The sequence below is a fragment of the Lissotriton helveticus genome, chromosome 2_1, assembly GCF_964261635.1.
Source record: "Lissotriton helveticus chromosome 2_1, aLisHel1.1, whole genome shotgun sequence".
In the NCBI taxonomy this organism is placed as follows: domain Eukaryota; kingdom Metazoa; phylum Chordata; class Amphibia; order Caudata; family Salamandridae; genus Lissotriton; species Lissotriton helveticus.
In genome coordinates this window covers 1,321,191,500-1,321,215,912 of record NC_136059.1, presented here as the reverse complement: position 1 = coordinate 1,321,215,912, position 24,413 = coordinate 1,321,191,500, and the positions used below count along the sequence as shown (strand labels likewise).

Here is a 24,413-nt window from a genome sequence, read left to right as displayed (position 1 = left end):
CTCTCTTGCTGTCTTATGCAAACCTAAACACAATCCTCTCCTGTTTCTCCCTTCTTTGTGCCCCTCTTTCTATATCTTAGTTAATTTTTTGTTTAACTTACTATACACTAGCACCCTTACTCCTGCCTGCACCATAGTACCTCTGCAAATACCCTGTTGTCTCCATTCCTACCTATACCCTGTTACCTCTTCTTAAACCCTGCTACCCATACCCACAGCCAAGTACCTATAAACCTACCAATACCCTAGTACCTCCATCTCCAGTATCCAAGTACCTCTATCTCTACCGAAAAGTTAGTAGATATACCCATCCATACACTAGCACCGTCTCGAAACCATAGAACTTTATTGCCTACATCTACCATGCACTATACGCTAGTATTTTTTTCCCATCTACACTGTAGTAACTATAGTTCCTCTTCGCCCTTCCATTATTTCTGCTCCTTTTTCTCCCTAGCTGTATTCTTGTGCTCATTTTGTCTCCTCTATCTTTTCTTTTGAGAGCCATAAAGCAGACTCATAATTTGAAACATATCATTTGTAAACCATATTTATCTCTCCTTAAAATTGTCTTTGTAGTCAGATAGAGAGAACCTGATGGATATGTGATGCAGTTGAATGCTCTTGCTCTCCTTAGCTCACAGACCACAAGTTACACTTGCCTTCTTTGTATTTCGCAAATGGTTGTCAATTATATTTCCATATAAGGTCTGACCCCTTGATCTTGATTAAAAACAGTGCCCTTGGCTTTATTTATTTATTTATTTATTTATTTATTTATTTTTTCTTACATAGTCCACTTAGATTGAGAGATAATAGGGCACTTAACATAACAGCTAAAAAATACTTAACCAACAAGAGTGAATCAATAATGAGCAGTAACCTGAAACTGTAAAGCACAATAACTAACAGAACTTTGAAACAATTTCTTCCTTTTAACCCTACTCCTCGCATCCCCTAAAATAATGTATTTTCTTTCCTTTCTATATATTTAAAATATCCAGCAATTTTTCATCAAGATGGCTGGCCCAAGACCCAGCTTGATAACATGAAGTTACCAATTAACAGGTTCACTTTCCTTCCTACAACTAATTAAAAAAATAGCATTTTAGCCAGGGCCACCATTCAACTATGAACAACTACTGATGTTCCTGGGAACAGGGTTAAATTCCTGAATACAAATACTCCCTTCTGGGGAAAATGTTCTTTATTAACATCTCTACCAGGGCAAACAATTATTCTGTCAATAAATATTAAAAGCTTACCTGTTGTCAACCATGAGATGCTTCTTCCTTCAGTAAGTAAGCAATGTAAAGTGTTTTAATTTGTTATGCTGTGCTTCACCAGCTTCTCACTTCTGTATGCATTTAGTATATCTGCTCCCATATTAGTGGCACGAAAACCTAGAATGACAGCAACCCATGCTACCCTGTGTAGATCACACAGGCTTCCAACAACATAAGTGGTTCATTAGGCCCTTCAATATTTAAGAAACGTACCCACAATATTTAAACAATAGCGCCCTTCGATGTAAACCCAACCAGACACGTAGGTCATTATTAAGAGTGACCTCTTAATTCTGTTGGGACTGGTATCCAAAGATATAGGGCCCATTGAAATGATGATTTAGACTCGAACAGCCCCTGTCACATACCACTCCCCACCACACTACAAATACCTACACACATCACCGACCTACTTTCAGTTAGTCCTTTCAGCATCAACAATCCCCTCTTCCACCTTTGCTACAATCCCTCTCATCACTCATACCACATACCACCTCATGTAATGACCCCTGCCCACTCCACCTTGCACCCTTCCCCACTCGATCTACTACACAAAGACTCCCCTCTCCTACTGAATCCCCACTTGTACAATCATGCCCCCTCATCACCATACTGGCACCTACACACCTGAATGAGCTATCTCACTGACAGCTGCCTAGCTCGAACTATGCATATGCCCCCTCCTTCCCTCAGACTACATTACCGTTATCACTTAGTTTCCACCTTCTCCCCACATAACATTGAACCACAGCAACTGCCGCCCATCCCCACTTCCTACAACGACCACCACGAGGGTGATTTTCCACAACCACAATGAGGACACACGTAGCCGTGGCCGCTGCAGGTAAAAACGGTGGGGCCGGTAGCTGGGGGATTTCGAGAGACGACCACGAGGGAAAATGAAACAATTAACTTTCCTTCGAGGCCTTCCCTCTAAATCCCCCTCACCCAGCCCCACCACCCCACCACTCTTAACTGCAGCGGCCACGGCTGGACACACATTGCACATCACCTCACTCCTATACACTGCACCATACACTCCTTTCCGCCTCACTCACCTGCACAGTACGCACCACACATCTTCCTGCCCTCAATTCAAACTCCATTCCCAGTACCTTCATCTCCATAACTCAGCACCTATAACACGAACTTGTTCTCCTGTAGTCAAAATATCCCTTGCTAGATGACATTATATTCCATCTGAGCTCTAGACTTTCTTCAGTCCTAGACTCTCCACTCCCTCAGTTGAAGGCACACTATCTCTAGTGCTCAATACTGTGGAGTCATTGTCTACCTCACCCCTAAAGATTGGCACCCATTTTCTCCCAAGCTGATATTGTCGACCTACTTGCAAGTTACAGCACCCTGTCACCCCATCCTCCTCTACTCTGACTAGCACCACCTCTGTAGACAACTCCAACCAATCCAGAATTCTGGCTATTTCCTTGAGTCGTCCTAAGCACCAGACCCGCCTAAACCATTCACCTGCTTATAGGAACATTATTCCTATCATAACCAAAACCTCTGGTACCCCTCACACCAAATCAGTTACCTCAGCTGTAGCCTGCATGCTCCACAGCTGCAGATCAGCAATAAAGCAAATTTCAGACACTACTTCTCTCTTGATTCTTACTAAGACCTGGTTCCGTGGCACAACCCACAGCACTTTTGATCTTCTACTTCCTCCTAATTGATCTATCATCAAAAAGTACCGGTTAGGCTGTCAGGGGAGGTATTGCAACCATCTTCAGAGACTCATTATAGTGCATGACGAAACCCAATGACTCTTCCTCCATATTCCAATGCCTCACTCTGTATGTACGTGCTCAACACAATTCTCCTTGCAGAATACATGCAATCTACCATTCACAAGGTGATAACACAGCCTTTGTCGAGGAATATGTCAACCTTGTTTATGACCAAACAACACAAGGCAATAGACTGATCTTTCTGGAAGACTTTACATTTCACTGGGCACCACAGAAAAGCCTATAGTGAACCACCTTTCCAATACTCACTCCATAAACTATCTGATCCAACATAACCTAAAAACAATAGATACAAAAGGTGCCATACTAGATCTATTTATCTCCAAAGAAGACCTGCTCTTAGTGGACAAACTCATACTGGTAGATTCATCCAATCATTTCCTTATTCCCATCACCTTACAATTCTCTCATACTGTGACAATGCTCCAACTGAAAAGAGATAATAGTTTCCAGATACCAGGTGTCTGGACATCAGTTACTTAGCAACACAGCTCAGAAGATAGTGTCTCCCATTGACCTCATCACAGATGTCAAGGACTTGACCTCCCACAGTCTTGGATGTTTCTTTCATCTGCTTTATAATGTAGCTCCTCTTCAAAGCAAAAAAGAATCAACCTATGCCATTTGCCTCATGGTTCAACTAGGCCTTATACGAGGAAAGGAAATCCTTAGGAATTCTAAAGAAGAAATGGAGACAGTCGCCCTCCACCACTATCCTGAAATGTCTCAGAAATACGAGGTTGCTGTACAAAAGACATATATTTTGCTCAAAAACCAATCACTTTAGATCCCTCTGTTATCTTGTTAAAACTGCCAACAGCCCCTCTAATTTTACATTAATCGAATTTGATGACCTACCACCAAAAGCAGATATGTTTCTACAGTTGTTTGACCCCATAGTAAAATCACCTTTATCTCAAGATGTCCACCCTCCCCCTCCACTGATGTGCAAATCCAAAAGACACTTGGCAAATATTTAACATCATTACATTGGCAGACTCAATCACAATCATCTTGAACACCAAATCATCATACCACGTTATGCACCCAATCCCAGGTAACTTAGCCAAAGACCCTTATACTAAAATGCTCCCCTACTGGACAAAATTGGTGAATCTCTCCCTCAGCCAAGGAACCCTTTCATGAATCTCTCAAAACTGGACAAGTCACCCCTCTTATCAAAAAAAGCCACTGCAGATACTAATATGACCTCAACAACTATTGCCTGATCTCCACCTGCCGTCCCTCGCAATAATCATTCAAAGGTGTGCAGCAGAGGAACTCAGCCAACACATCAAAGATAACAACCGTCTAAATAAATATCAGTCCGGTTTCAGTTGGGGCTACAGCACAGAAACAGTTTTACCACAAGTGGTCGATGATGCACTTCATATCTTAGACACAGGCAGCTCCTGCCTCCTGATTTTTCTTGACCTGTCTTCAGCCTTTGACAAGGTAAATTGCCACACACTTGTATGCATGGTTAAATATTGAATGGGCATTGATGGCGTGGGACTTAAATGGTTTGAATCATTCCTTAGGAGCAGATCAGAGGATACAAATGTATGACTGACTCCCAACAACAATGGCAGTTGAGCAGGTGGTCTTCGAATTGTCTATCCTTGCCTGACCATATTCAACTTATACATCAAGCCTCTTGGAGCCCTCCTTAAGGAATAAGGGATTTTCTATCATAAGTATGCCGATGACATACAACTATACCTAAAGCTCTCCCCTCCAAACAACATCTCACATCTCGCCATCATCCTAAACTGAAAACTGGATGACTTCTCATCACCTAAAACTGAACCCTTCTAAAACTTAAATTCCTCCTCATATCCCCTTCCAAACGAACACTTTTCATTACAATATTGGACGGACACACTCAGCATCCTCAGTAACTCATTGTTGTTGACAATGCCAAATCCCTAGGAGTTATCCTACACAGGAAGCTTAACTGGCAGTCTCAAATCATCATCATGGCTAGAAATGCGTGCCATCAACTGCATCTTTGCTGGGGAATCTGCCTCTACATTCCAGAACCAGATCTGAAATCTCTTGCTCATACATTGGTGCTCTCCTGAATCGACTATTGTAACTCTTGCTTGACTAGTTGCTGACCTGGGACCTGTAACTGCGTGATCCACGTTTTCCTGCAGCTAGGCGTGGTCTTCTACCCTACCTAAGGGGCATTATTACCTCTACTATAGGATTGGATCTCACTTTTCCTGCACCACAGAAGGTGCAGTCGAACTATTTTTTGATTGGATACTCTCACTCTGCAACCCTAGTTCCAATCGATTGTAGGGTAGGAATGTTTGCCTGTTCCTGAAGAAACCCTGCTGACCCTCAAGGCATTGAGGCATTAAACATGCGGACCTCCATACACTCTTGTTGAAGTTATCTTGGTACAGTACTACCAAAGACAGCTCCCCTGCTTTCATCATGTCAAGGGGACCACTTCATGAATACATCACTCCCTGCTACCCATTAGGCCATTGATGATAAGCAGCCCAATGGATAAGCAAGGCACCCCCCTGGGTGTGTGAGGGCATTCAGATCTGATCTCTCGGACCCCCCTCCCCCACTTCCGGATACTTCTGGTCAACTTGCCAGATCTCCCCGACAGCCCTCTCCCTTTCCCTGGGGAACTGCATCTTTCTTTGTGCTAGTATATCTACAAACCCCATATCAATATCCACCAAAATGTGCATTTGTTTCTCCTTAGCTCTTTCAGAATAGTTTATTTTATTTTCCTGTGTTCTCTGAAATACCTTTGAGTACGTTTAACATGTTTCCCCCCAAAATATATAGATATGTAGCTTGACAATGCTTATTTATCTAAGGTTGGCACCAAGCCCATAATCTGTTCACACTGTAGTGACTCAGTTGAGCTTATAGACACATTTATAATGGGGATCCTCTGAACATTGTGCAAAGATAATTCCTGTAGGGTAGGCAAGGAATACAGCAAGCAAGAATTTCTGGCTTCTGCAGCGCGCATACTGTTCTGCTGGTGGAACACAAAACGCAGTCCTCAGTGAATGATAGAATTCTGATGGGCAGGTCCCCGACTTCCCAAAGGACCCCTGCACATATTAAGCGGCCAGCTTCACTACTGGGCCACTTATGAGTATTCAAAAGCATGGCTGGTGCCTGGCTATGGAATTTCCATTGGCTGGCCTTCTGGGCAGGGATGGAAGACTGGGGTGGACATTTGGCTCCCGTTCATTGGAGGCAAAGGTCAAAATCCTGAGAATAGGTCCAAAAGTTATTTTATTTTTTCTACAGTAGTTATGTTTATTTCTTTCCAAAGTAAAAAGGCAATGTTTGTCGAGCATCACTCACGCTCTGCCTGGTCACTGATCTATGAAAGCTGCTGAGGAAAAACAAAGTACAAAACAAGTAACAAAAGCATACGTGTGTTTCCCCCCGAAAGTCTATGCAGGGCATTCTCATTTTGCACATTCTTAACACAACCACATTCTGCCTGCACAAGTCACAATTGCACTAACAGCTGGTTTAAGTTAACATAGGGGTTTTGAAGGAGTGCGGTCAATGGATTAGAATATAACATAACTTGTATTTAAGTGCACATTCACCTGTAGGCATCTTGGCGCAGGATAACAGATGTTTTTCGTTAGCCAACTCAATGCTGCTCATTTTATCAACCTCAGATGGATGAAAGGCAGAGTAGAGCCGGTGGGAATTGAACCTGTGACCATGAGGTTGAACACAGGCCCCTGTAGTGGTCACATTAGACCACTGAGCCACCAGTCCCATCTATAAATATGGAACAAATCATGTATTCATCAAAAGCGCCCTTCCATTCTTTCAGTTTTTAAAAGTGCTGAAGCCACACCTCTTTAAAAAAGAAGAAAAAACTCTACATCACAATGAAGAACTAGTTCAGCTCCCTTCTCCGAATCTGGCACCCCGAACCCAAATCTACTTTCTGAAGGTATCTCTGTCTTTGACCAGTGATACAAAAGGTGGAGGAATGCTTGCAAATATTCTAACCGCTGGAAATCCATCGGGATAGCATTGCAGCCCAACGCTTCACCCTCTGTGCCACTCTAGATAAAGGCCCGCCTTATGCAAATCAGGACTGGCACTGCTCCTGTCGGGAACAGTCAATCCCGAACTGCCAGGCAGCCGCGGTCGGCAGTAGGGGTTCCTGTAGGGTGGTGACGTGAGGAGGGGGAGGGGCAGGGTGGGGGGTAGTAATGTATGGATTACGGAGTTTAACAGGTAAGTAAACATATAAATAAATAAAACGAATTTCGTTGCTTGCACTGCATCACCAAATGCGATGCAGTGCGCGCAACGAAATTAGTTCGATTTATTTATATGTTTACTTACCTGTTAAACTCCGTAATCCATACATTACTACCCCCCACCCTGCCCCTCCCCCTCCTCAAGTCATCGCCCTACAGGAACTCCTACTGCCGACCGCGGCTGCTGCCAGGTGAGCCCCCACAAGGGAACACGAGCCACTACTGACTGGTTTCTGTGCCTTTTACTCTCCATAGCGCTCTTAGAATTCTTATGGAAAAGATTATATAACTAATTGCCATTTAAGTCCCAGTGCAAATGACACTTTTCTCTCCTTTCCTTCCCACTTGAAGTGATTCACCCACCCCATGTTCTTTTTCAAGCAACCTAGTAGATTACATTTACGAAGAATTTTTGAACGGTTCAAATTTGTGTCCAGAGAAACCAACTGTGTACTTTTCACCACGTTTCCTGTTTTACTGTAAATCTTAAGCTTCCTTGGTCAGCATGAAGAATCAGAACTAAGGAGCCTGGCAGCCATTTTTATATTCTTGACCGAAACTTACATTCTTGCTGCATAAGGTAAGTAAGCAGGCGGTCACAATGCCATGGCTTAGACCGCAGATGATATGTGTGGGCATTCAAGTGTCAGTGTCCCTTCTGAATTTTGAGCAGTAGTGTTCTTACTCAAAGAGTCAGCAACTTCCCCTCTGTCGCCCAAGTAGCCATAGTACTCTGGAGCTGAAACCATCTTAAAGCCTCTGAGGCGAGTGCAGCAGCAAGTAACATTATTTTTCTTGACTAGCTAAGCTATGTGGCCTAAAGGGCAATCTGGCAGTGCCAGAAAGGCTGGGCTGACACGTCATTTTGTGAGATGGGTTTTTGGCTGCTTGTGAGCCTGTTTTATGGTCTGGTGAACTGGTTTTCACTTTTGATTTCCCTGGTGTTCCCACAAACATTGCACACTGCAGGCATAAATGCAAGCAGCCTCCCTTTCCTTTCAAAACACATATATAGAGTGCGTTTATAAGTTCAAAAACTGCCCCGATTCAAATGTGAGCCACTTTCTAACGATCTGATTTGTCAATTGGGGGCCCTTTTTCTTGGTGCCGGGGTCTATTTTTTGGCCCAGTCCGAACCTGTATCTTACACTTCTATACACTACTGAACAGTGGCGGCAGGTAAGATTTGGTGGGTGGGGGCGAACGGGGCACAATCTCACGCACACATATATATAACACCGCCTGCAGTCCGTAGTGGGAGTACCTGCAATGCGGTGCCGTGGGGAGAGGGAGGGGCAGGGTGGGGGGTAGTAATGTATGGATTACGGAGCTTTACAGGTAAGTAAACATATAAATAAATAAAACGAATTTCGTTGCGTTTACGGCATCCCCAAATGCGATGCAGTGCGCGCAACAAAATTTGTTTTATTTATTTATATGTTTACTTACCTGTAAAGCTCTGCAATCCATACATTACTACCCCCACCCTGCCTCTCCCCCTCCCCATGTCACCGCTCTGCAGGTACTCCCACTACCGACAGCGGCTGCATAACACTCAAAGCAATGTCTTCACACACACGCATGCACGTACACAAACACATCCATTCACAGCACTCTTCACCAAACATTCATACATACACGCACACACAAATACATCCATTCGCATCACTCTTCACCAAACATTCATACATACACTCATGCATGCACACAAACGCATCCATTCACAACACTCGACGCCAAACATTCATACATACATGCACGCATGCACCAAACAGTTTAAAAGAAAAACAAACACTTACCTGGAGCCAGCTCTGCCTCGGTGGTTCCAGGAGGCTTGGGACTCCTCTTTTCCCACATTGGCTGACCTAAGGTCAGCCAATGAGGGAAGGAAGCAGTCCCAACGTCATCACAGAGTGGGATGGGGTCAGTGAGACTGCTGACCCCACCCCACTCTGTGATGAAGTGTCACTGATTGACACTCGACCCCTGGCGTTTCAGGGCTTAAAACTGAAGCACCCAGGTGCGAGGCAATCAGGGACACTACCCCTCGTCACTGAGGGGAGGGCCTCAGGGGAATTTGCTAAGATGAGGACGTCACACCCACAGGAACTGTGACCTCCTCAGCCCAGCAAAGTTCAGCTCAGGCAGCCAGGAGCCTGCGCTAAATGATCAAGTCTGGCTCATGGCTGCTTGAACTGAAAATGTACAGTGTCTGCCAGGCTGAACTTTCTGAAGCCTGACAGACACATTTCATAAGGGGCAAAAGGTGGTGGGGTGTGGCTTCTCAGCCCGTATGGACCGGCCACTCCTGCTACTGAACACGTGTAAATGTATGAAAATTCTTAAACATATCCATTTTCTCACCTGGACACTTGGGCCTGGCAGAGTTCTCCAAGCAAACTATTGGGAACTTCATGTGACATGTTCCCCAGGCTCCCAATTCCACAGTGAGTAATTGTGCGTAGTGTGCAATGTCACATTGAGAAAATCCTAGTTTTTTTCTTTTCTTTTTCTCTGCATGGGAACACCTATTTCCTACACTCCCACTAAATTTGGGGGAGAACCGTCCTCCTTTCCATTTTGGAAGTGGAGTTACTCCAGCCTTTTGCTGGAGTAAAACTCTGATTGAATTCAGAGTGAGAAAATGTCTGATCTGAGTTTGTGAATGCTGTAAAACGCTCTAGTTTGTGGGATTTCACAACCTTTTTTTGGCAAACCATGCTTTAATCTTGCCACCCCACACCCATTGTGTCTGGTTTACTTCTCCAGAATTCCATGCACCGGCAGACAATTACAAGGTAGTAGAACTATTTACGCCTGTCAGTAAGCATTCTGTGAATTCTTGACATGCTTAAATCGAATAATTATCAGCCATAAAACAAAATTAATTTGTTAGTTGGGCCTAATATGGTTTACTTTAGGCAACACGTATCCCCTGTACATTGTTGAATGCAGTCAAGACTGCTTCATGTAACACACTGATGTTAATGTTACTGCATCAGTCACAGTATATATTTATGGAGTGTGCTTTGTGAAAGCCACCTCTGTGACAGGACAGGTACCTTCAATACTTGTTATGTTATGTTATGTTATGTTATGTTATGTTATGTTATGTTAAGAGATTTGTAGAGTGCTCGTATACCCAAAGATATACCCTCATTTGCAGGGTGCATGTCCCATGGAAATGAGAAAATGCCCTTCCAAGAATTTGGTGATGTGGCATTGTATTCTATTTTACAGAAAGGAATATGTGACCAATCCCGTAATAACAATGTGAGCTGGTGTGACACATAATGCTGAATGCAAATGGTGGTTTGGCCAATAGAACCCTTTGCAAAAATGGTGTCATTTTCTCCTATATATTGGCATCACCTAAGATGCCATAAGATCTATATGTATTGATGGCTTTAATGTTTTGCTGACAAGGGATATATTTGAATGGGCATTTGTGAAACTGCCCTACTTTCTGTATAAAAGTGAAAGTACTTAGCATGGCAAACAAGCAGGTGTGAAAAAGGGTGCAGAATCAATGGGAACAGCAACAACTTTGCAAAATCCTGCAATAAAATAATTGCTGCTTTGACTTCCAGTCTTGCAGGCTGAGCTGGCACTGTGTAAGGAAGTATGGCACAAAGCAGACCAGAGGGTGAATGTCAAAGAGCTGAATTAATTCTGTGCTCCACAAGGTGGCAGCATAGAGCATAGTGGGTGATGGTATGCTAAATAAAAGTAACCTTTATTTAAACCAGCGCCGACTTATTACTACAAAAAACAAGAAATATCAGATCATAGAAGCTTAAATAAATTCTTAAATATAGAATTTAAAGTATAAAAAAATAAAAACGCTTTATTCATATTCACACTTACTCTAAAAAATCCTTCCCAAATGCTTACAAGCAGTTCATCAGGGTGTTGAACCAACAAATTCACGTCAATAACAAACAGTTTACAATGGCTAGACAAAAAACAAATCAAACATACATTATGCACACTCTTACCCTGTTTGCACCCAATGAAGTACAAAGAACCCAAAACCAAAGCGTCATGCTCTAAAAGTTGAATACTTTGCACACCATTTGCATCAAAGGAATGGGGCCCACAAAAAACTCCTGCACCTTATAAGACAGAGTGGGGAGACAAAAAGAGCTTAAATCCTTCCCATGCCCCCACCCCATGCAATCTTGTAGTGGTCCACCAGTCACTTCTTGTTTTAAAGTTATTGGTACCTGTTCTCAGCCACTACTGACCACTGAATGCTTTTAAACCGCAACCAGAATCTCCATTTTATATCTAATTTCAATGCTTGACAGTTATGCATTGAATGCTGTAAATCACAATGGCAAGCTATGCATTTTGAGCAGCTTTTTACCAGGCCTAATGTCAGCCAAATAATGTTGTACTATGAGTACTTCCGAACACTACATTCTATAGACCATATTGTGTTAAATGCAGATGTTAACGTCAGTGGGAACTAAGTCCCACTTGTTATCTTTACAGTTAATTAGTTTCACTTAACCATCTTTACAGATCCAGTAGTTTTCTTGCTTTCCTTTGAAGAATACGTCTTTTTTACTATTGTGTTAATGGTTTCTTCTGTGCACCTAATTAGCTTAGAAGGATTTTAACTGTAATTAGTTCCACTCCAGCTCGACCTCTGAGCATTCTCACTTTTTCCGCTGGTAAGCTGCTGCTCACCCTTCCAGTACATCTTTGTTATACGTTAACCACTAGTTGGATGTTTACTTTTATGCATGCATGCTTTAGCAGTCAACAAATTGTATTAATATGAATAATGAGTGAATTATATCTGTAGAACTCAATAAACATAAAAATAATTAACATTACAGAATGGATCTGGCTAGAGTAACGTTCGAGTTCTGCAGTTAGTACCTGAATCCACCCTAGTCAAACCCCATCCGTTGACTTTGAGTACTCTGAAGGTCAGCATGACCTGACTCAAACCAGTGCTGGATCAAAGTCCAACAATCAAGAACCTTGGAACCAGCAGATGAGTGTTAAACTTAGGAAAACACAATTGCTATGATGGACTTGGCTGAAAATATTAACACTGCCTCACATTAGGTCATAAAAATGTTGGCCATGCTCATAGCAGGGTCAACAGGGATACATCATGAGCACAATATTCAAGGATCATCAAGTCAGATACAGGACAATACTGGTGAATGCTTCATCCAGATTCATTTTCTGTCTGACGAACTGCACAGTGGCATACTGGGCATATGTGTGTCACTCTCTCTTGAGGCCACAGAAGCGTTACCACAGCCGCCGCCGGCAAAGGTAAACCTGGTGGGCGTGGCAGGGACAATGGAATTGGTGTAATTAATTAAATCAATAATACCTATTCTGTCGGCTCCCCCCTACTGCGTCGTGCCCCAGCCCACCGCCCAACCGTGATTACCTGTGCCGCCGCTGCTGCGTTACAGTAGGCAGGGATGAAGGCGGCATGTGTTTGCTCACAGTGTCTGGGTTCAACTCTGCCCATATTGTTAACAGATTCATGTACAAGCTTCCTTTTCTGTCATTTCCCTCACACACCTTTTGTTTTCCATGAATTGTGTGTCAATAGACCTCCGTTTCCCTAATGTTTTAAGGTTTTGAGTAGTGTAGTTGGAAAAATAAAAAGAGAAACAGAGTCATTGGAAGAGAGAAAGAGAGAATTTGATCCAAAAAGAATACATTATCATATAAAGCTGAACTGGAAAATTCAAATGAAGACACAGAGAAAAATGAAATGTTACACTCGACTCAATGAAGGAGTATCCCTTACCAGAAAATATGCCAATATTGGAGAGTCCAGAACACAGGCAACTGATGACCAAATACAAGGTCAGCGATCCCAGATCAGAGACAGGAGCAGAGCTGTACACACAGATCTGGAGTGTAAGAAGGGACCTGTCAGCAACTATGTGACCTGTAACTCATAGAAAAGCATACCTTGTCATAATAATGAAGATGGACGCACTATTTGATTCGTGCGCTATATATGTCGAAATACATTTACATTTTACATTTACATTTGCATTCTCAGCGCCTAGAAGCCTTAGGATGAGGCTGCGGTTACAAGTTACTTCACTCATTTACAGATAAAAAAAATCTGCATTCTGTTTGGATATGATCCAGAGTGGATCCAAAAGGCAGTTTCATACTTGTTAACATGTGGCACCATCAAAAACACCAGAATTTAGAAGTAACACAACTGCTATACCCATGGCTCCCTAGAGATTTGACAAAAACATGTAAACATATAAGCAGGGACACTGGAATTATGCGACAAGGGAGAAGCACATAATGCAGCAGGCTAGACTAAATTATGTGACAAGAATCACAAATTATGTGGTGTGATACATCACTTTTTGTGACAGTTTAGTGCATTATTTTCTATTTTTTACACATGTTAACAGTGTCTAGGCAAAGGTACCACCTCCTTAGAAATAGTTTAACAAATAAAAAAAAATAGGCAATTGAAAGGTGATCAATCGACTTTTGTGAAAGGCCCTCCACTGCACAGCAGTCACTGCATTTTTAGTGACTTTTGATAGGTTTGAGCTGGAAACAATTTTGTTTTTTTATCATACATGCAAATTATACAGCAGATGGTGTAATGTGGCAAATACAGCAAATACATAACTATGCCGAAAACGCCATGGTCGAAGAATCGCATCATTTCAGTGGCCCTGCATATAAGAAATATTGAAATGAACGGATTTTAATTTTTTTTGAATTTAAAAAAAAGAGGCAGTTGTGTGTGTGTATATGAGTGTGTGTGAGTGTCTAAATAGGAAACGTACTTCAAAATCTTGTTGTTGGAAGCAATTATTATCATGTTTCCGCTCTTCAACATTAGTACAGCAAAAGACTGTCTGAATATTAATCTGAAGTTTAAAACCCTCTACATATGCCTGTCAACAGCGCAGGGTTCTCATCCATGATCCATGTGTGTGGTGGAAACCATTTCCTCTACTTTGTCTCCATTAGGTGATCAAAGCTGTTGAGGAAGGGTACCGCTTGCCAAGTCCCATGGACTGCCCTGCTGCTCTCTACCAGCTCATGCTGGACTGCTGGCAGAAAGACCGGAACTGCAGGCCCAAGTTCGAGGAAATTGTCAGCCTGCTGGACAAGCTCATCCGGAACCCCAGCAGCTTGAAGATACTGGTTAATGCATCCAACAGGTACCTCTCTCCTTGCCAAACCTCGCTTAGTTATGATTGATGCTGTGATCCTTCGCATTATGTACATCTGGGCTGTTTAGTTAGTGATGCTTCACCCAACACCGCTTCCAGTGTTGCACAACACACATTCTCAAATCGGCCTTGCACAGGTGGCTCTGACATTAGTAATAAGTTGGGCTCCCAGTTTTTTTGGTTTTTATTCTTTTCACATTTTCGTCTGTATTTATACACATTTTTTTCGATATATTTATCTTTATTTTTCCACATTTATTTCGGGTTTGCGATAAAACGAAGCTGAAACTTGTATATTTCCACATTTATTTAACTAAAAATACATATTCCTACTAGAATGGCAGACAAGCTTGAATGATATGCACCCACAGATGATAGATCAATACACTTATATGAAAACATGCAAAATTTAATATCGACCTTGTACTTGCTTATATACTGTTGTTTGAGCCTATTACCTGTCAATCCGCACAGCTATTAGCCTGGCCGTCATGAGTGACACCATTCATAATCACTAAAAAGGGAACTCTTTTCCGCTTTTATCCGCATTTAAAAATAAATACAGACAGGTAAAGAAATGTTTTTCCGTCGGTTTTTATCTGTATAAAGCTATTCAATGAGTACAACTGAAGTTTTTCATTTAGCCACATGTTTTCTGTGAATATCTAGAAAATGATATCCAGTTAGCTGAAAAGTAAGGCCAATTTGTTTTGAGGCCCATGGTTTATGGGAGGTTAATTCCGCTCCGGGTAACTCCTTATTCCAAGTTTCAAAAGTGAGAATAGGGGAATAACATGGCAAGAGGGCATAATGTCCCCTGTTGCAAGCTAAAAAGCTAAAATGGTGCAGTATTTCCAAGGAAAAATTCAGCCAGAGTGTACTTGGCAAAATGTGTGGGGTTGAAAAAGTGTACAATAGTTGCACAAGTTGTAATCAAAGTTCGGGCGCAAACTCCCTTCTGTGCCCGAATCGGTGTTGGCAACCTAACTGTAATGTTGGCTTGAGTGGTTTTCTTTTCTACTGAGTCCTTTCCTTTTTAATTTTTAGCAACCCGTCTACGAAAGTACGCACTGGTATTTTTTGTTCAGTTAGCAGACATATTAGTGCAGTCCACTGCATCATAGACCTTTTGAAAAGTACATGTATGGCTGGCTTAAGGGCAGTGCGACCGGTGGTCCTGCACTGTGGAGGGGGGCTGACCTCATGGAGGGGGTGCTGTTTTTAGCAATAACTTATGATTGGAGAGATGAGGGGCACTTTTGCCTAGTGGTAGTGAGAGAATCCGAGGAGGTGATCATGGGGCATGAAGGTGCCAAAAATGATTGTCGCACTGGGCGCCACCAGCACTAGAGCCGGCACTTGGTATAGGTTTATGTGACCTGAAATGTGCCATACCGTCGGATATTGTGGAAGGTTTAAACTACACATCTTAACCACCTACAGTGGTGTAGTCTTAATGCATGTTGAAAAATGCATAGCTGTTGCACCGCATATTCGGTTTCTTCTAAGAAATCAAATGCTTTTTTTCATTACTTAAATATCCAGAATGTATATCCTTGTGGTAATTTATAGTTACTTTTCTTTTGGTTGCATTTTTTGGGCGCGTGTGCATGTGCTGAAAAGAATGGAAACTGAAGAGAAAATTGTGTAAAATACTCTTTGCTTCCTTTTTTGGTTATGAGTTATTGTTTCTTCATTTAATCAAAGACTGTGCACCTGCTTTTCATATTTGAAGGCAGGTTACTCTGCCACCCAGTTAGTGTGAGCTTATGCCATTTTGTGCCTGTTACTTAATTTAAATTTTAAAAATGGGTCTACATTGTGGACACATCTGTTGCCATAGTCATGAAGCCATGTGATCCATGAATATTTTTTGTGATGGAGGCATTAGGCAGATGCATTCCAGATGGCTGTGACACAGAGATGTTATGTCTATTTTGTTCACAGTCTGTTAACTGAAATTGCATCCATTGATGGAAGGGTGGGAGCTCCAATCAAGGCTGCAGAGTGGCAGAGAGCCAATAATGGCTGGTGTAGACCTTCGTTAATTAGAAAGTTTGTCTTTCTGTTTCTCTGTTTGATTTAGAACATTCCGCTCTCTGAGCGTGGAATGTTCTAAATGAATTATAACCCTCTGCCTCATGCTATATCAGTTGTTAAGTGCCCTCTCCTTCATTGCAGGCCCTCACAAGCAGCTTGGATCTCTCATTCAGGTATAGATCCATTATTGACCGCCTGTATAGCAGTTGGCAGTGGGCTATATCGCTGGAATAGAACCTCTGTTCCAACTTTCCACTGTTTGTGTTTCTGTTTCTACTGGTTTAACTTAGACCTTTCTGACTACAGTGCAAGGAATGCTCTGATAACCTTAGAACCCTTCTACTTCAGGCCATTTTGGATGACAAAGACCCTCCCAATCGTAAACTCAGATACACAGCCTTTAAACAGCAGTATAGCTATGGCCACTGCAATTATACGATTTTGCAGATTTGCGCATAATTGAGAATTGCCACCTAACCCACCATCTGCTGCATAATTTGCAGATTTAAAAAAACACAATTTTGTTTATAGCTCAAATGGATCAAAAGTTAATAGAAATGCAGCAACGCTTATTGGTGTACAGTTAAATGCCTTTGGCAAAGGTTGATTGTTCACCTTTTAGTTGGCTATTGCTGTATTTGGGTATCCAACTGGTACAAATGAGAGGAAACCTTTGCCCAGATAGTTTTAACATGATTAAAAAAGACAAAATAATAAGGTGATACTATCACAAAATATGCTGCATTATGCCTTTTCTTGTCCCATTATGTAGCCGACCTGCCACATAAATTGGTCCTCACCTGCCGCATAATTCCAGTGGCCTTTTGCACAGCCCTCTGCAGTCAGCAGGGTGTTATGCCATTTTACAATACTAGTGTAGTTTTGGATTGAATTCTTAATATTTTGGTTATGTCTTTTTATTTGAATAATGCTTTTGTGATACTTCCTAAGTCTCTGGGAAAATATGGTCAATATGTGGTGACCATACCCAGATGTTGCATCTGTTTGCATCATATTATGGTCACAGCTTCAGCATTGTGGCTGCTTATCTAAGAAGCCATACTTATTTCCTTTATACTGCATGAGGATTGCTCAGTCTAGCATTTGTGCATAAAAGACACATAAGCCATTCCCTAGGGGCATTGTGCTTGAAACCTATGATGGACTCATGTGCAGGGCTTAATTTGAGTCGGTGGTTTCCGGTGCTCGGCACCGAAACTTAATTGTGCAGCACCTGCGTTTGTTACAGCCTGCCACAAAGTGGCGATGTCTAGATAATTTAGAGACGACCACAACAACAGTTAATTATCAATGCTATATTAATTAAAAATGAATATTATATGCTGCTAAGCCATTCTTATAGCTTTGGGGGCCTGAAATAGTCTGAATTGTCGCACTTGTAGGAGTGTGACAGTTAGTAGCTGTCAGCAGCGGCCTGTAGAGGGAGTTCCGAGTGGCGGTGAGGCGGGGCAGGGTGGCGGGTAGTAAACACCGGATTATGGATGAACGGAGGTACGTAAACAATTAAATAAATAAAACGAATTTCGTTGCGCCTGCTGCATCGCAAAATGCAATGCAGCGCGCGAACGAAAATTCGTTTTATTCATTTAATTGTTTACTTACCTCCGTTCATCCATATTCCGGTGTTTACTACCCGCCACCCTGCCCCTCCCTCGCCCCGCCACATCGCCCCACAGAACTCCCTCCACGGGCTGCTACTGGTAGCTGTGTCGTCACCATCATTGAAAGCATTGCAGGACAATTTTTGGTGGAAGCTGCAGTGCCCCCCTGACGAGAGCCCTGGCACTTACTTTGTTACAAATTAAGCACTGCTCATGTGTCAACAAACTGTGCACAAACTAGCATCCTCAGTCACGCCACAGAAATTGAGTCTTACAGCCCTCTGCCCGCAGTGCCGGAGGTAACCACACATCTCGAGTAATTAAGCACGTACTTCGTTTCCGGCACTTTCTCTGCAGAAGAATCTGGAATCAACATCACAATGTGTGCATCTGGTTGTCATCTTGTCAGCATTGTTCAAAAATAGCTCGCAATTCCATAATGCCGCGGTCTGTTTCTAAACAAGTCTGCCACTTCTGTTCAAATGTTCTCTTGGCCGGGCACCAAAACCATGCGAAGCAGAGAGCAGTAAAACTCAAGGCTGATCTTTCAACTTAGACAATTAAACCTTCCAGTGCGCAAAAGATTAATTTTTATGGCGCACAACTCGATTTTTATTATCAGGTTGTACATTTCATATTGCGGGCTGAATATTCAAAAATATCAAGCCATTACTTCTTAGTACCTGGTTTGGCGCTAATGAAACTACAAACTGAGACACCAAACGGTGCATCAAGAAACACGTCCTTTCAACATCATGCACTTTTCTTTAAAAACAGACAACCAGCGAGGTCGTGGCAGGTGAAATAGGCACATTTAGACTTTCTTCTCTCCAACAGAAATATTTCATCTCTGCATCCTTCTTTAGTGCAGATGTTCCATCCTTGAAACCCTGCCAGAACGCCTTGGCATGTGTGTGTGCACATGTTCACTGCTTCCAAACCTCTTTTCAGAGATAGTCTGTCCTCTGAAACGGAAGCACCCTATACTGGACTTTGAATATTTGGTACAAGCGCACAGGGTTAATGCACTATATGCGTAATTATATTTGTAAACCTGCAAGTCACATGTGGTAATACTTCTTGGTTGCATTCGACCATTCATCCTTCAAGCGCTAAATAAACTAGGGCTAGTTAATGTACCGACTGTGAATATGGCGCTTAGTAGCAGGCTTTTCTCATAGACAGAGCTTTATAAAAATATGGAAGCATTTAATGCAATAAAGGTTGGAATAAGGAAAACCTACATAGAACAGTGCTATTATGTTCCATACATGCATTCTAGTTCAACCGGTACCATTGATCTATGCACTGATCCAAATCCAGAACACACCTCTCTATGCTTTTGATCCAGGAGGAAGCACGGTGGGTAGAACATCATATGTTATAAGGAATAAAATACCCCCAATCATACAGTGGGTATCACAAGTCTTCTTGAGGTTCAATATTCTTACAGAGACCAGGCAGTGCTATCTAATGCATTTTGAGGGTCTGGGCAAGACATATTTTGGGGCCCCCTGTTAGGGACATCTGTGAATCTACTGTACATTCTGAGCTAATTCGGGCCCTCCCTCATGATGGCAATCACTATTAAATTATATGTTAAACTTGAGAATAGGGGCACATTAAAACACACAAATTCTTATGCGGCTAGATGTCAACTAGCCAAAGAGTACCAACAGACAGCTTGAACAACCATTCATAAAGCCATTTCTTTTTGAGCCTGGATTTAGATTTTCTGTCTTTTTCCTAAACAGCCTGATCCTTCGACTACAGGAAAGACAATATAAGGGTCACCTGCCAGATGTGCAGTGGGCGAGTGCAGGGGCATAGGGAGGCACCTGCTATATTAGCTTCAGCAGAGGTACCACGGGACAAAGTCAGTAGTTCTTAATGGGTCAACTTACCTTTGATGCGTGACTCGCAGGTCACTGGACAGAAGTTGCAGCTAATAAAGTATACAGCAAGAAAGAAGATACCAATGTCAGCCGCGGTCCCTGCAGGTAACTGAGGTGGGGAGGTGAAGCTGCACGGGGGTAGGGAATTTCGAGGGACGATGCTGAGGGAAAATTAAATAAATAAGTCATTTTCACTCTGCATCGTCCCTCGAAATCCCCCCCAATCGGCCCCACCTCTGTTACCTGCACGGACTGCGGCTGGGTAACATGACACAGAGGTGGGGCTACGGAGTGGCTCTGGAACTGGGTGTGCGAAAGAAAGAGGAAGGATAAAAAGAGTGCACAGAAAAGAAAAATGAGGGACAAGTGAAAGGACAGCACGAAAGAACAAAGGCAAGAATAATGAAAAGGAGGAAGAAAATGAGCAGGAAGGAAAGATGGCTAGAACGAAGGAGAGAAAAGTGCAAGGAAAGAAAGTTCGAAAGGAGAAAAGGAAAGAAAGAATGGAAGTTGGAAGGAAGAAAATTTGTTCATGAGAATAGTTCCAACGAGCCATCCTAAATGGGCCGGTTTCACTCACTCACGTAGTGCTATATGGTTCAAAGTGGGTGTACTTTATCCTTCTGACTTCTCCCTTGGGTGAGTACATATTATCAAAGTAAGACATGAACATGGCACCTGAAACTACATTAAATTGCCGGGTATTTGTATTCATAAATAAATTCAACTGATATTCTCACTACAACAGAGGAAATCAACGCATTTATCCCGGGATTTCACTTAGCCATCAGGTGAAATGTGATAGTTTTCACCTCCTTTTTTCCCCACCTTTACCCTTTCTATGTGACTGTAACATGTATATTTGTAAAGCACACATTCTCCCAGAACGGCATTTTGGTGCTGAATAACAGATGTTTATTGTCGCCCAACTCAATGGCACACATTTTATCAACCTCAGAAGAATGAAAGGCTGAGTGGACCCACCAGGATTTTAACCTGTGACCATGAGGTCAAACACTGGCCCCTGCAGTGGGCACATTAGTCCACTAAGCCACCAGACCCTCCTTATAGATTTACCTCTGGCTTTCCAGAGTAAGAGAATGGGATGATGCAGAACAGGACCAGAGAGGTAAACTGACAAAGAGCATGTTATAGCGAGAGAGATGTAGTACAGAGAGAAAGAGATAAAGATGAGGTAGAGTGATAGGTGCTGTAGAAAGAGAGACATAAGGTAAAGAGAGAAAGATGAAGTAACCCAAGACAAAGGTACAGAGACATATCAAGAGGAAGAGATGGCCAAAAAAGACAGTAGAAAGACAAACAAGGTTTAAGAGTATGGTCCAAAGGCATAAATGGCTAGAGATAGGGAGAAGGAAATGTAAAGATAGGAACGGGGGTGGGGAAACCACTGTTCAGTTGGAAAAGGTAAGGTGAATTAAGGAGAGAGACAAAAAACTGAAATATTCGTGAGATAGAGATAAAAGGGTAGAGAGAAATGACAGAGACAACAGAGACAGACAGAAAGACTGGTAAAGAGTCAAGGGGTGTAAACAAATAGACAGATGTTGTGCTTAGTGAGGTACATAGAGATCAGATAAAGCAAAAAAGATGTAGGGAGAGAGATGAAGTAGTACAAGATGAACTAGCAAGAATGGAGAGGCAAAGTATACACAGGCAGATAATAGTAAGCTAGAAGGAGGTATACAGAAAAGTAGACAGAGGTAATGAGGAGTAAAACAAGTAGGAAGCAAGAGATGCAAGAGCTACATGAGGTAAAGAGAGTAGATTGAATTGTGTTGAGTTTTCAGGTAGAATTAGGTGAAGCGACCGAGTCAGATGTAGAGGTTGGCATATGGAGGTAGAATGAGTTGTACAGACAGAGAGGGAAGACAGAGTGGTTCAGATAGATAAAAAGAAAGTCTTCAGGTCGTCCCACTCACATTGCTTTCAGAGCAGAATGGTGTGCCTGGCCTGACCATGGCTCCATGCTCCCATCCTAGCTGCGGCCTCCTGCGGCGTAAAGCTTGTTTGAATGTTTTTGCCAGGGATGATTTTGGTTTACAATCTATCCCTGACAATAGCACAGAACCTTGACTCGTTCCTAGCCAATAAACTCTTCAATGGCTTATTCCAAAATGCCAATACTCTCTGAGTGATCAGATTTTCTCTCTATTATAGTGTCAACTTTTATTTCTTTGGAAAAAAGCTAGCCTAAATTGAAACCTATGTGCTGTGATTTGCTAAATTAGGCTATGTAGTTATGATTTTCTCATACTGTGGGCTGCCGATGTTCTCGCAGATCTGGGGTCTGGATCAGTTGCTCTGTTTGTTGCGGTGCATACTGCTGGGAGTGGTAGCCGGTGAAGCCTGAGGAAGATCCTTGGGGTAGAAGGCATGTTTGACCTTGTTACTACGTGACACACCAATCTGCATGCAGCATTAGAGACCTGGCACAGATTTCGAGGCTATCATTTTCTTTGTTGTCACTGCATTGGGTCTAGCAGCTGCACAAGGTCATCCCTTTTACTGCTATGCAACTGATCTAGACTTTTGCAGCACGTTTACAGCTGTGCAGCGGGTCTAGACTTTTACAGCTATTTAACGGCTCTGCAGCTAGTCTAGACCTTTACAGCCCTTTTATGGCTCTGCAGCTGATCTAGAGTTTTACAGCCCTTTTACGGCTCTGCAACTGATCTAGACTTTTACAGCCCTTTTACGGCTTTGAATAAATGAATTCAGTAAAATGTATAAACTGTCGCTAATACCCGAGGCTGTACAGGTGCACAACTCAAAATAGGAAGATAGCCAACTGAAGCTTAATTTGGCAGATTTACTGTTTGAAAAGCCAGGTTTTAAGGGCTTCTCTGATAGTAAGTAGGACAGTTTCCTTTTTCAATGCAAGTGGCAGAGAGTTCCAGAATCGAGAGGTACAGTCTACACAACTTTTTCCTCCCTATTGTGCTTTTTTTTTTTTTAAATTAGGGACGATCAGAATGAAGGCTGTTGCTGAACAGTGTATGCTGGGGGTGGGGGCGGGGTGTACCAACAGATGCTTTGCCTACAATAAGCAGTTCCTTCTCCATGAAGTTCCCTGAAGGCAATTCAGAGGGCCTTAAAATTGATCTGTTTCCTCATGGGAAGCCAGTGAGGAAGGGAAAGAGAGGCCGAGACAGAATCCCTTTTAGGAATACCTAAAAATAGACGGGTTGCTGAATTTTGCAAAATCTGTAGTTTGTTAAGACATTTCTTTCTGATATTGACAAAAAGGACATTGTCACAGTCGATCGTAGAAAGCAATAAAGAAGCAGTCACAGTTTTCTTCAAGTCCCTAGGTATAATGGGAAAGCTTTTCCTGAGAAGTTTCATACTAAAAAATAGAGGCTGAAGTGATGCAGTTTATGTGACCCACGAAAGCGAGTTGGCTATCAAAAACTACCTCAAGGTTTTTTACCTTAGTGACTGGTTTAGGGAGGGTACTGAGTGTATCGGCCAGCAATTGGGAGACCGGAAGGAGGCATCTTTTCCAAAGAGCAGAACTTCAATTTTCACTGAATTTAGCTTCAGACAGTTCGGGGCCATCAAATTCCCCATCTCTTGCATACAGTTATGGAAATGCCTCGCTTTATCTAAGGGATCAGTTGACACAGAGACCACAATTTGTGTATCATCTGCATAGGTTAACGCTGTGAATCCATATGAGCTGATCTGCTTGGCCAATGGAGCCACATGCGTATTAAAAAAGGTCAGGTTTAATAACAAGCCTTGGGGAAAGCCGCAGGGACGAGTGAAGGAGGAAGGGTTTAAGTTTTCCAAGGTGACAAACTGTTTCCGGTCAGAAAGAAATGATTTGAGAAGTAGATAGACTTTATCCTTTATGTCGATAGTGGAAAGGCGGTTCAGTAGAATATCGCGATTGACTGTATTGAATGCTACCAATAAGTTAAAAAGAATCTGAGCAGCATTTTCACTGGAATCCAAGGTCTGTCTGATTTGTTCTGATGCACATATAAGAGCCAGCTCCGTACTGTGGTTACTTCTGAAGCCAAACTGTCCGGGGTCTAAGTGGCTCTGCTCCTCAATGAAGGAGGGCAGCTGAGAATTAATGGCCTTCTCCATGATTTTTTGCAGGAAAAGGGAGATGGGGAATTGGACGGTAGTTATGTGGATCTGAGGGGTCCAAATTGGTGCTTTTTGAGGACTGGAAGGATAGATGCTACCTTCCATTTCCTTGGAAATTGCTCTGAGCTGAGAATCAGTTTGAAAATGTTGGCTGTGTGTTCAGATATGGGAGGACGGGGTTCCAGAGGGGAGCCTGATTTAGT

The 24,413-nt window shown here is 42.5% G+C and overlaps 1 protein-coding gene across 2 annotated transcripts in view; it reads left to right on the top strand.

The window, feature by feature from the left end:
• EPHA5 (EPH receptor A5) overlaps positions 1–24,413 on the top strand; it is an 835,947-nt gene that overhangs the window by 795,902 nt on the left and 15,632 nt on the right. For both annotated transcript variants that reach the window (XM_078676244.1, XM_078676243.1), the window contains exon 15: positions 14,329–14,522. In XM_078676244.1, the coding sequence (XP_078532370.1) occupies positions 14,329–14,522 (194 nt within the window). The remainder of the gene's footprint in view (positions 1–14,328; positions 14,523–24,413) is intronic.